At 39.9% G+C, this 13,160-nt stretch overlaps 1 protein-coding gene across 1 annotated transcript in view; it reads left to right on the forward strand.

The window, feature by feature from the left end:
- The window catches only part of LOC126355132 (carbonic anhydrase-related protein 10), a 2,094,013-nt gene extending 2,091,996 nt beyond the window's left edge, over positions 1–2,017 (forward strand). Inside the window, exons 10-11 of the mRNA XM_050005316.1 lie at positions 370–415; positions 532–2,017. Of these exons, the coding sequence (XP_049861273.1) occupies positions 370–415; positions 532–554 (69 nt within the window). The 3' untranslated portion in view covers positions 555–2,017. The remainder of the gene's footprint in view (positions 1–369; positions 416–531) is intronic.
- The last annotated feature ends 11,143 nt before the right edge of the window (positions 2,018–13,160 follow it).

Below are 13,160 nucleotides of genomic sequence, written 5' to 3' on the forward strand. Positions count from 1 at the left end.
CAACATGTGGAGAATTTTAGATGAGCTCTTCTCCTGCAATATATCAAAGCTGGTTAATCCTACATCTGCTGTTGAGAAAGATGATAAATATCAACCCACACACACTATATACTGTCTTGTATTAACCATTTTTAACAATTGTTGCAAAAGTCGTTAAACCAAAGTGTTCTTTTACGCTAAATGTGTAGCACTACCTATTGACCAATGTAATTATTTACAGTGTTCAAATATAAGATGAAATATGAATACGAACTTGGTCTGCAGTCAGACGGATAGGGTACTAGAAATTAAATAATGTCAAATTACTGTTAATTTAATATTTAACGCCCATTTAAAGAGTTTGGTCTCATGCACGGTTTCTCTTTTCAGTCCGGGAAGTACTGTCCAAGCATGTATCGTGAAGTGTATTATAAAGGTGAGAGAAGTAGCACACTTAACTTATAAAATGTAACATTAGTAAATCAAATTACAAAAATTTTAGCCACGTGTATGTAACTACGTAATAAAGTAAAACAATGTCTTTTGTTTCAGCAAACAGTTGGAAACATCACTGAATAATTATGCAGCAGGAGTTTCAGTGGATAACCAACTAAGAGACCACTGTGGTCCTTGTGTTGTAGAAAACCGTTGAGCTCCTGGCAGAGACATCGTGTAAATAGTTTGTACATGGAAGCTTTTTAGGCTTTGAAAGGTAAGCTGCGATTCCTTTAACACTGATAACATGTATAAATTTTGTAAGCAAAATATAATAAAAGTGTTTGTTGCGGTATACACTAAGTGTAACCAAAAATTGATTGTGGCGGTTGGAAGTGGAACTCTTTCCCAAAGTTAAGTTTAATGGACTGTAAAAGTGACTGTAAGGAACAGTTGTCTTCTTAAGGTGTAGAAGAAACAATCTGAGACAGTGGTAATAGAATATCTCGAAGATAGGACAACAAAAATGAAGAAATTTGCTTGAAAATGCTTTCACAAATGTTAATGGAATCGCTTACAGTGTTACATGTGATGTACAATAATAAGAAAATACATATCACAATATTCTTCCGTGATCTGGTCTTCATGTACTGCTTTTGAAAAACGTTGTGTGTTTCTTATGGTGGAAAAAATAGAAATCTGTAGGACGAGATTTGTTCAACAATCATCAGCTCGTGTTTACAACACAAAGCAATTAATTTACGTTTAGTTCACAACCGCAGATAAAATGAGTTACGTATGGTTTACTTTGCCATACTTGGCGAATAACAACTGATGTTACTCCCGTGTAAAATTCTTAGCTTAGTTTCGAGTACATTAATTACCGTGTGTAACGTTATTTTTTATAGCATATTGTATCAGTTACTGTGAACTCAGGTACATAACTGGATATTCGTAGGTATAGTTTTAAATAAAGAAGCAGCTGTTTGTCAGAAGACGCTGGTGTTTGTTGAGTTCTAGTATGATCACATATCTTGATATGTCCTTGTCATACCAGTTAAGCTTAATTTGCTGTATATTATGCATTACAACAAAACGAGAGCTGGAATGTGTGTATGTTTTTGTGTGGAAGCATATCAGATCTGAAACGTAAAATGTGATTAATTCAGAAGAGTTATATTTGTAACATGCGAGTGTACATTTAGGTGAGTGAGTTGATTTGAGGTAAATGTGTGATGAGCCAGACAACTGTCGTTTAATTCTGTGTACTTCGTAGTGGGAAGCTGTATGTCAATCAGTTTGTTCGCTTGTCCTTCACGCTGGTTCTTCGAAGAACCATTCTCTAACATGAATGGCGCATGTGAATGAATGCCGAAATATCTGACATTCCGCTGGAGTATATGTATAATTAGTGACATGTAAGTCATACAGTGCGGTTAACTTTTCCCAGCCGCAGATGTGCCTGGAATATTTGCTAATGTTGCATCAGTATAGTAGAAAATGCTACTGTTATTGTAAAGGAGACTAATATATAAACGCTTGTAAACTAAAGTCTGAATAACAGAAGTTATATTGATTTTTAATAAAATAGTTGCTCAGAGTACTGCACTGTTTTTGTCAGCCCTCCTCATATCCTCTCCTAAGAGTATCTACTTGCACATGTCATGGTTACTCACAGACGTCTGTTGCCTTTATTTGACATTACTGTAAGAACAGGAAAATATAAAATTATAATACAGAGATAGAACTTTGCGTACACTGCAAAAACATTAAGACAGTCCTAAACTTACACTGACATACATTTGCATCAACTACAATAATCTGTTAAACGTCAACAGCTTGTGAAGTTTCCGACTTGCACGGATGTAGGCCACGGAAGGTAGGAAGTCTCGAAGTCTTCAGCAACGCTTACTTACCTTGTACTAAATCTAAGCCACGTGTAAAGAATTGATAAATGTTGCCACCGATGCGACTTGTGTGAATATCGATTCTGCTAAATTTAAAGTCTACTTAATAGTATATGGTGACTTCATCTGAGATTTAAGTAAGTATATAAGGAAGTATGGGAACAATTCATGAAAGCAGTATAAAATTCGTAAGTAACTATGGGTAGGAAACAAATGAAGAGAACGTAAGAATGAGTGTATGTTACAATTCTATAATCCAATAAGAAATAGCAGTATCAAGATTCCAGTCATCTCTCTACAGACCATATGGAGAACAATGCCATAGAATATGAAAATCAGGGCAATAAAATAGTTGCTCAGAGTACTGCACTGTTTTTGTCAGCCCTCCTCATATCCTCTCCTAAGAGCATCTACTTGCACATGTCATGATTACTCACAGACATCTGTTGCCTTCACAACAATCAACAATTCCTGTAATTGCATGTTAATGTCCGCCTTGGACTACACAAGAATGAATCAATTTAATATCGATGTTGATTCTTGTACGTGATACAAAACTTCTCTCTTCAGATGAAGATGTATACATGAAAACTCTTCGACGAATTATTACTTCTAGCTTCGCTTGCTACCAACTGTCTCATCATAAATTCCAATGTGTTACAACATGGAAGGACTATCCAGATGGTACAAATAATCTTACAAGTACAAGCAATGACACTCTAGATGAGCTTGCAGGAGCAAAGAATGCTGAACATATAATGTCTTTGTTTGTGCAGACAGCATGGGCTCTCTTCCTGTGAACTCTTGCATAACGAAACCTGACTGGCCCGTCTGCTAGTCCTCCAGAGAAAAGCCTATAGAGATACATCTACATCTACATTCATACTCCACAAGCTACCCAACGGTGTGTGTCGGAGGGCACTTTACGTGCCACTGTCATTACCTCCCTTTTCTGTTCCAGTCTCGTATGGTTCGCGGGAAGAACGACTGTCTGAAAGCCTCTGTGCGAACTCATCCAGAAACGTACCCTCTCGAAACCTGGCGAGCAAGCTACACGGCGATGCAGAGCGCCTCTCTTGCAGAGTCTGCCACTTGAGTTTGCTAAACATCTCCGTAACGCTGTCACGGTTACCAAATAACCCTGTGACGAAACGCGCTGTATTCTTCACCTACACTAGGCAGCCAAAGACTATTGCATACTTAAGGAGATGAGAAACCAAGCATAGCGTCTCTTTGCTTCCTGCCAGCAGGGTATATCTTGGGTTACCAAAGTGATTTAAAGAACGTTGCAGTAAAACTTCCATTCACTTTAGATCATTATTTGGAGTTCTTTTGCAACGTAATTAACAAAATTCTAACAAAGAGGACATAATTATATATATATATATATATATATATATATATATATATATAGCTACCAGTTACAAACCTCACAATGTTTTTCACATTGATAGTCCTTGTCACAGACAAAATGTCCGGGGTAGTGTGGTTGCCCAAAGGAATACACATACTGTAGTGAACAATAAGGCAACTTTGTTCATTAAAAAGGCCTAAATATTCGGTGACAGTGTAACTACTACAAATGAATGTTTCTGCAACACAAAAGAAATTCACTATAGTTGTAGTTGGTGACGGGCAAACTTTAACCTCTCATTCAGATGTAAAGACAAATTACATCAAATACAGTAAATATTTTTGCTAAGAAAGAAGCACACAAATGAAACACGAGTAAGTATGATGTAGGAGGCGGGTTTGGGTAAGCGGTCCTTCTGAACATAATAACTAATCACAAAATCTTCTAACACATATGTTTGTCACACAGATGTGCTACTGTTGGAGCAAGCTCATCAACCACAGTAAAAGCCTTTTGTAATTCCTCTTTACTTCCCTAGATTTCCTTTCGTGTATTAATTTTTTCCTTCTACTCACTCCTCAAAATTTTGCATAACCACTTGCCCTGTAATTTGATCCACCATATCTCAAGCCTCTCCCTTTTCTTTTGCATGTTCCTGTCCCGAGGCATTCAAATTCTCTTGTAATGATTTACTTTTATCTTCCACAGCCCCATATAATTTAAACTTTTTTCTACTTAAACAAGTTTAGTTTTAACAGAAGATTTTTCAGTCATCTGGTTTGAACGTAATTCTCCCCTCATTTGACTTTTAAATTGAGTGAACCCTTTAAAGTATCTTCCCCAATATATTCTAATTTACATTCTAAGTTGAGGGTTTGTACCCTTAGTTCATTCATACTAGTTTGCTGTATTCTTCAATGAGCCTCAAGTTGCTCTCTTGTTATTCACTTACTCCTTCTTTACTAAGATCTAGTTGGTCACTTAATTTAACACTCTGTCTCTTACATTAACCTGCTGATCCCTTGCAGTAGCTTCAGTTTCCCCTCCTATACGATGACAACAGCTCATTGATACCGTCAGAATCAAGAACTCCTTCAGATTCTGGAATAACATTCTGCTGCTCAACTTTAACACTGAATGCATTAGAAAGTACAGAATTACGAGATAAAACCTCTCAGCTGCTAATGGACTCAAGTGGAATCACCACTTCATATCCACCTGTATCGACTCTCACAATTGCTTCCTGACGCACAACAATAGCACTACCTACGTCAACACCTTCCACTTGACTATTATCCACTCTCCTATTATTAATTAGCACACGTTTTTCACCATCCTGAATAGCAAGAGAAAACGCAGCATCACTATTACCTGATTGTATTACTAGCCTAGATTTCTTACTCTATCTGTACTCTTACCGAACCAGCTATTCCCTGCTTTCCTCTGACTTGGAACATTCCTTTCTGTTTTATTATAAATGGTCAGTTAAAAGAGTCAGTAAACCATAATCGAACTCGCATAATAAAACTTCAATGAAGAAAATACAAATGCAGTAAGTATGACTGAAGCAACTGACAGTCAGGAGGTTATGTTACACTGCAGGCTCTCTGCATAGCACCACAAAATCCGGAATGTAACGCAACCAGTGTTCAGAAAGGGGTATGCATCACACAAGCCTGGTTTCAGTGGTTATGAGTGCGTATCCTCTAGAGTGTAGTGTATGTTTAACTTTGCGATTCTTGAAGTTGTTAGATACATTGAAATTAATGGTTTTAGTATCATGGATTGCTTATTTCCTTTGGAAAGGATACAGCGAACTTTGAAAACATTTTGTAGTCAGCTGAAATAAGGTGCTGTTTGGACTTAACTAATGGTACTTTTGGTATATCTCTTTATTAGTATTGATGATTTACCATTATTAATATTAACATCTTGCTGAGTTATTGTTCAATTTTTTGTGGAAACTCTGATTTCTTTTTTTAATGCTTGCCAGAGCTCACTATTGTTCCTTAAGCATATTGTTGGTTCTATAAGAACAATATCATGTACTGCAACGAAGTCTTTCGCGACGTATTTCTTGAATAAAACTCTCTCAGTGTACATGCCGCGTCAATTCAGGATAAAACTCCAAGCTTTCGACCACTACCTCCAAGGTCATCGTCAGGGGTAAAACTGACTGTCGTGAACTAGCGGGGCTCCCACTTTTATATGCACAGGACGGCTTCTGATTGGCTGGAATACGTCATAGCAACAGCGATATGGCGCGTAGTGAAGTGGTGCCCTCTACTTCCATAGATGTAGTTTCTATCCCACGTTGCTTGCAGCGTCATCCCTTGAATCAGGAGGTAAAGTGCGGGAAGTTTTTCTCTGCGATTTTTCTTTATCCAGTGCACTCTTCCAAGTGTTGCTAAGTGCACCTGTTTTGGCCCTGACGGCGACCATGGAGGTAGTGGTCGAAAGCTTGGAGTTTTATCCTGAATTGACGCGGCATGTACACCGAGAGATTTTTATTCAAGAAATACGTCGCGAAAGACTCCGTAGCCATATTAGTTTCATCTATGGGGAGGATATGGCGCGCAGCGTTCGTCACCCGGAGAAGCTGCGCCTGAAACAGTCTCAGTTGCTGAGCAATCTTGCTTTTTTACAACGCAGTCGTGTAAAGGAGGTAGTACCAAAGTTTGCGGTCGCCAAACACCACATCAGAACCACTGCAGTAAACAGAATTTTAGGAACGTCCAGCCATGCAATTGTGAAAGAGAGGATACGTCATTTGAATGGTGTAGATCCAAACATAAAATTTACATTGGAGGTAGAGAAGGAAGGGAAGTTACCTTTTTCTAGATGTGTTGGTGGAGCGAAAGCTGGATGGACGACTGGGCCATCCTGTGTACAGGAAGCCAACCCATACAGACTTATACCTGCATTGCCACAGCTTCCATCATCCGTCTCAGAAGAGAGCTATGCTGAATACTTTAGTACACAGAGCCAGGATTTCCGACAAGAACCACCTCGGTCCCGAGAATAACCATTTGACGACTGTTTTCAAGAGGAATGGATATTCTGCCGGTAAAATTAAATCAGTATTGTCCAAGAAAGTAAGACACGATGCCAGCCATATACGAGAAGAGGACCAACACATGGCGCAGCTTCCTTTTTGCGGTGCTACAACAAGCAAGATAGGCAGAGTCCTAAAGAGGCGAAGAATGAAACCAGTTTTTCGACCACCTTGGAGAATTAAGGAAATGTTGAGACCAGTCAAAGATAGTCTCGGCTTAAGAGTGCCGGGAATTTATACTATTCCTTGCGAATGCGGCAAGAATTACGTGGGCCAGTCTGTAAGAACCGTTGCCGCGCGCTGCATCGAGCACCAGCGCCACCTGAAATGCAGGTATTTAGAAATATCAGCAGTGGCTGAACATAGCATGCTTAACAATCATAAGATTTTATTTGAAGAAACCAGAATAATAGCCCACGAATCGAATTACTGGGACTCTGTGATCCGGGAAGCAGTCGAAATTAGACTTACCGCTAATAACTTTACCAGAGACAACGGCTATGCACTTAGCAACACTTGGAAGAGTGCACTGGAAAAGAAAAATCGCAGAGAAAACCTTCCCGCACTTTACCTCCTGATTCAAGGGATGGCGCTGCATGCAATGCGGCATAGAAACTACATCTATGGAAGTAGAGGGCACCACTCACTTCAGTACGCGCCATATCGCTATTGCTATGACGTATTCCAGCCAGTCAGAAGCCGTCCTTTGCATATAAAAGAGGGAGCCTCGTTAGTTCACGACCCCGCTACCCTCCATCTCTACACCCTACATCTCCTTTCCCAAGGTGGCTTCCAGGCTTCCATCAACTCCCCCTACCGCATGATGCCCTCTCTCCCTCCATTTATCCCTCATATCAACTCTGATCATCAACCCCCTCCTTTCCTCCGTCCTTTCCCTGGGCTCCCTCTTCCTCCCGCCCTTCCACGCTTTGTTTTCTCTCTGCCTAACCTCTCCCTATCTCCCTTCTCAACCCCCCCTTGAGTCCTTTTGTATTCCCCTCCTCTGCCTTCCCCACTCCCTGTCACGTCTGCTCGGCGCCACCTACCCCTCTTATGGATCCTCATCCTCATCCTCCCCCCTTCACTTTTCCTCTCCTTGACCCCTTTTTTCCCTTCATCTGTCCAGTTTCCCCCCACCTGCTCTCGGCTTTGGCATGTCATATTTTTGCCAACTTTTTAGTGCAGTGTATAAGTGACTGTTCAGTGTTGTGCGTTTTTCCACAGTGTTTCGAACAGAAATCATGCTGTCAAAAAATGGCTCTGAGCACTATGGGACTTAACATCTATGGACATCAGTCCCCTAGAACTTAGAACTCTTTAAACCTAACTAACCTAAGGACATCACACAACACCCAGCCATCACGAGGCAGAGAAAATCCTTGACCCCGCCGGGAATCGAAGCCGGGAACCCAGGCGTGGGAAGCGAGAACGCTACTGCACGACCACGAGATGCGGGCAATCATGCTGTCGCTGGCTGTGCATTTTATATCGCTTGCGAACAGAAACCAAACTGTCACCGGGTTTTTTAATTGTCTGTCTACTATTTTGCTGCTTCCTGTGTATTTTATTAGCATCATCATCCCTGTGTTTTATGTTTTAAGTTATAGAATTTTCTGCCATTTTACCTTTAAATCACCGATTTTATCGCCAACTGTTATTTTTTTTCTTCATCTTTTTAAAACAAATTCTGTATGCTGAAGAGCGGCGTAATAAGCTGCTGCTAGCTCGCCCCCTTCCAGGGGGAATCGAAACTCAATAAAGGAAAAAAAAAAAATTGTTCACGACAGTCAGTTTTACCCCTGACAACGACCATGGAGATAGTGGTCGAAAGCATGGAGTTTTATCCTGAATTGACGCGACATGTACACCGAGAAATTTTTATTCAAGAAATACGTCGCGAGAGACTTCGTAGCAGTACGATATATTGTTCTTATAGAACCAACAATATGCTTAAGGAACAATAGTGAGCTCTGGCAAGCATTAAAAAAAGAAATCCGAGTTTTCCGCTAAAAATAGAACAATAACTCAGACAGATATTAATATTAATAATGGTAAATCATCAATACTAATAAAGAGATATACCAAAAGTACCATTAGTTAAGTCCAAACAGCACCTTATTTCAGCTGACTACAAAATGTTTTCAAAGTTCGCTTTATCCTTTCCAAAGTAAATAACCAATACATGATACTAAAATCATTAATTTCAATGTATCTAGCAACTTCAAGAATTGCAAAGATGAACATACACTACACTCTAGAGGATACGCACTCTTAACCACTAAAAACAGGCTTGTGTGATGCAGACCCCTTTCTGAACACTGACAAAACAAAAATTTCTTCACTCTGATAATTATTCGTACCATAAAACTCTCTGATAGCACATAAAAAGCCGAAATATGTAGCAACAGTATTAATTCTTACAGAATCATCAATACGCTTCAGAACCAATAGTGAGCTCTTACAAGCACAAAAAAATCAACGATTTCACAACAGCACAAAAAATAGAACAATAAAAACAGGTTAGTGTGCTGTGGACCATTTTATGAACACTACCAAAACTACAATTTCTTTCCACAGATAATTAACCGTAACTATGAAACTGACTATCAAAAGATTTTCTAGCACTCCACTGCTACACAGACACCTGTTGCAACAGCATATGAGAACTCCAGTCGAGAACTTTGCTAAAATTATTCAGACCACCAATTGGTAACAAGTATACTGCATAGCTACGCGAATAATCTATAGGACAGAATCAATTACAACTAACTAGCAATGAGTCTGTTGTGCAATTGGAGTATCCTGGTATCTGAATTAGATATCAATGATTGTATCATAAACTCAGAAGGAAGAAGAATAATTGCAGACAAAAATTCATTATTCAGTATAGACGGCCACACAACATTTATATCAGCAAGTTCAGTCCTCTGTTTCTCAGTCAAAATAGTAACGTAGTATTCCAGTGTCAAGTATCATAATGGGTCAACAGAAACTTCCAAAAAACAATAAGCCGTAAAAAATGACAATTTTCAATCCGGATTTCACATAACATAACATAACATAACATAACATAACATAATCTCCGTGGATAAAACTGTCAAACTTTTAAACTTTCTTACCATTACGTGTCCAAAAAAACATCCATGCATAATTTGAATTTCACATAGACAAGGGAAGAGATGTTAAAGTGAATTAACAGAATTTTTATCCTGCATCTGGTCATCCATTAATATTCAGCGCCACTATAAGTTCATTTTGCAGAAAAAGCACATGAGAGCATGAAAGCTGCACTAGTACAATTGTATTTCACCTCACTGTCACAGGACCTACTTTCAAAAGGTCTATTACTAGCATACCAGCGTGCCAAAAATTTAAATTCATAGAAAAGTATGTTAAATAACTAGTCTGAATTCAGCTGAGGTATTGTGTAAATCATATTACTCCTGTGGCACATTCAGTTTCCTCCAAAACGCGGGAAGAAAATAATTCTAATTATGCTGTTCCCACGCATTCAGATGTAAGTTCAACAGTTCCCTCAACATGACAACATCAAGTTCCACAACTACCACATGTATAATTTGATTATTCAAGGCATACAGTAGTTTTCTCAAAGATAAAAGTATGAATACATGTTATTGAAGAAACGACACATCGCGAGAAAATATTTCTTGTAATTGATTCCAGATTATGAAAGTAACACTAAATCTCAGTAGTGTATGTTAAGAGGATAATTGATACATAGCAAGAAATGAATTTCTAAAAAAAGTATTTATAAAATTTTTAGAAACAGTTACACTCTGCATCTCGAACGCCACAGCCAAAAGAATAGGAAACACACATTACAATAATCAGTATGACATATTGCCTGGAGGCTGCTGTTTCGTGTTTTTCGTCCGAACTTTTACGATTTTCTTGACGTTTCGCTGGCATTAGGGGCTGGCATAGTCAAAGCTTCACCTTTCATTGGTTGTCGAGGAATGGAGTCGAGCTCGCGTTGGTGATTATATACTGAAGAGGCAAAAGAATTGACACATCTACTTCATAACGTACAGAGTCCCAGAGAGCATGCGAAAGTGTCGCAACACAACGTGTCATTGACTCGACTAATGTCTGGAGTAGTGCTAGAGTGTATTGAAACCACGACCAAAGGAGGGCTGTCCATAAATCCGTAGGAGTACTAGTGGGTGGAGATCTCTTCTGAACAGAACGTTGCAAGGCATCCAAGACATACTCAATAATATTCATATGTGGGGACACTGGTGGCCAGTGGTAGTGTTTAAACTCGGAAGATTGTTCCTGGAGATACTCTGTAGAAATCCTGAACGTGTGGGGAGACGCATTGTCCTGCTGGAATTGCCCCAGTCCGTCGGAATGCACAATGGACCTGAATAGATGCAAGTGATCAGACCGGATACTTACATATGTGTCACCCGTCAGAGTCGTATCTAGACATCTCAAGAATCCCATATCACTCCAACTGCACATGCCCCACACCATTACAGAGCATCCAGCAACTTGAACAGTCCCCTGCTGACATTAAATTTCCATGGATTCATGTTGTTTTCTCCAAACACGTCCATCCGCTTGATACAATTTGAAACGAGACTCGTCCGACCAGGTCACATGTTTCCAGTCATCAACAGTCCAATGTCGGTTTTGACGGGTCTAGGCAAGTCGTAAAGCTTTGTGTCGTGCAGTCATCAAGGTTTCACGAAAAGGTCTTCGGCTCCGAAAGCCCATATCGATTATGTTTCGTTGAATTATTAGCATGCTGACACTTGTTGATGGTCCAGCATTGCAATCTGCAGCAGTTTGCAGCAGGGCTACACTTCTGTCAAGCTGAACGAGTCTCTTCAGTCGTCGTTGGTTCCGTTCTTACCTGATGTTTTTCCGGCCGCAGCGATGTCGGATGTTTGATGTTTTACCGGATTCAAGGTATTTACTGTACACTCGTGAAATGGTCGTATGGGAAAGTTCCCACTTCATCGCTGTCTCGGAGATGCTGTCCCATCGCTCGTGCGCCGACTAAAACACCAAGTTCAAATTCTCGTAAATCTTGATAATCTACCATTGTAGCAGCAGTAAGTGGTCTAACAATAGTGCCAGACACCTGTCGTATCATACACGCCTTGCCGACCGCATCACCGTATTCTGGCTCATACACATCTCTGTATTTGAATACACATGCCTTTACCAGATTCTTTGGCGCTTCATTGTATATGATTGGTGTGCGAAGGTCTAGTGATTTTGCCAGGTCATATTAGAGCTGTAATTTATTGGTAGCTAACCAGGGACGGTCATTCGGTGCATTATGGGAATGCAGGCTCCAGTTAGCTAAAGACTTCCCTGTTTCTTGTTGAAGGTATTCTAATGTTCATGGATTTCTACGGCTTTCCTGAACAAGCAGGTGTAAAGGCTCTCATCCACAATGAGAACTTCCATGTCTGCTAATTGTGTTACGTGGTCAGCCCCACATAACGCGTGCTCCGCCACGGCCGATATCTCCACCCGTCTCGACCTACAACACAGTTTATGTTCGGTTGTCCTGGTATTGTTGGAGCATCCAGTCACCTCCACAATTGATTTATCCACAAGTGCAGGGTATCTAGTACATTTCCGACACTGCATGTGGGCCTCTTTTGTTTTTGCCCATCAGCAGCATATTTTGATTTTCGTCGTCGATTTTTAAATAGTCTTTAGGCCATGTTAGCGCAACGTACTGCCGATTTTGTTCGTCACTTTGAGAACGTATGGCACCAAGGTCGTACCCGACATTTCTGCTTCCGAACTGTCACATCGCATAGTGGTAGAAGTCGTGACATTTCTTATGCAACTGCTGGAGTACATATTGCTCTTCGTAACGCTTTCCAGGTGCTTCATCTCGTGACACACTTGCTGCTAATCACATACTCGTATATTAAATTACCTGAAACCAGAAACCTATTACACGTATTTGAAGTTACCTTCTCATCTCATTTTCTAGCTACCATTCTGTCTCACAGATACTGGTTTGGAACACTGTCTCATCAGTGAGCTACTTAGCACTGTTCTTCGCATATTATCAGTTTATCTCACAGATTTCCTCTCCAGATTAAAGATAATTTTATACTATGACGGTCATCGCAACTCACAGCCATATTCGTATTTATAACGGCTGATAATGTTGTCATTCCAATACGCACCGCTATTTAAACTAAGCTTGCATTTCGTAATATCATTCCCCATGAGAACAAATTTCGCTATGGCCATATCTCTCTTTAGATTTCGAAGTTATCCACAACATTTTACACTCTGACTCGTAGAACTAAAGTCATTTTATTTCCTTCTCTAGAGCATGGCAAAAGATATTTATGAGACTAATTTAATACACGATATGCTCTATGAATGCACATTTTGCATTTTTAAGGCCGTGGCTTACGCTATTGGTCAC

Source organism: Schistocerca gregaria, chromosome 3 (assembly GCF_023897955.1).
Source record: "Schistocerca gregaria isolate iqSchGreg1 chromosome 3, iqSchGreg1.2, whole genome shotgun sequence".
Classification (NCBI taxonomy): domain Eukaryota; kingdom Metazoa; phylum Arthropoda; class Insecta; order Orthoptera; family Acrididae; genus Schistocerca; species Schistocerca gregaria.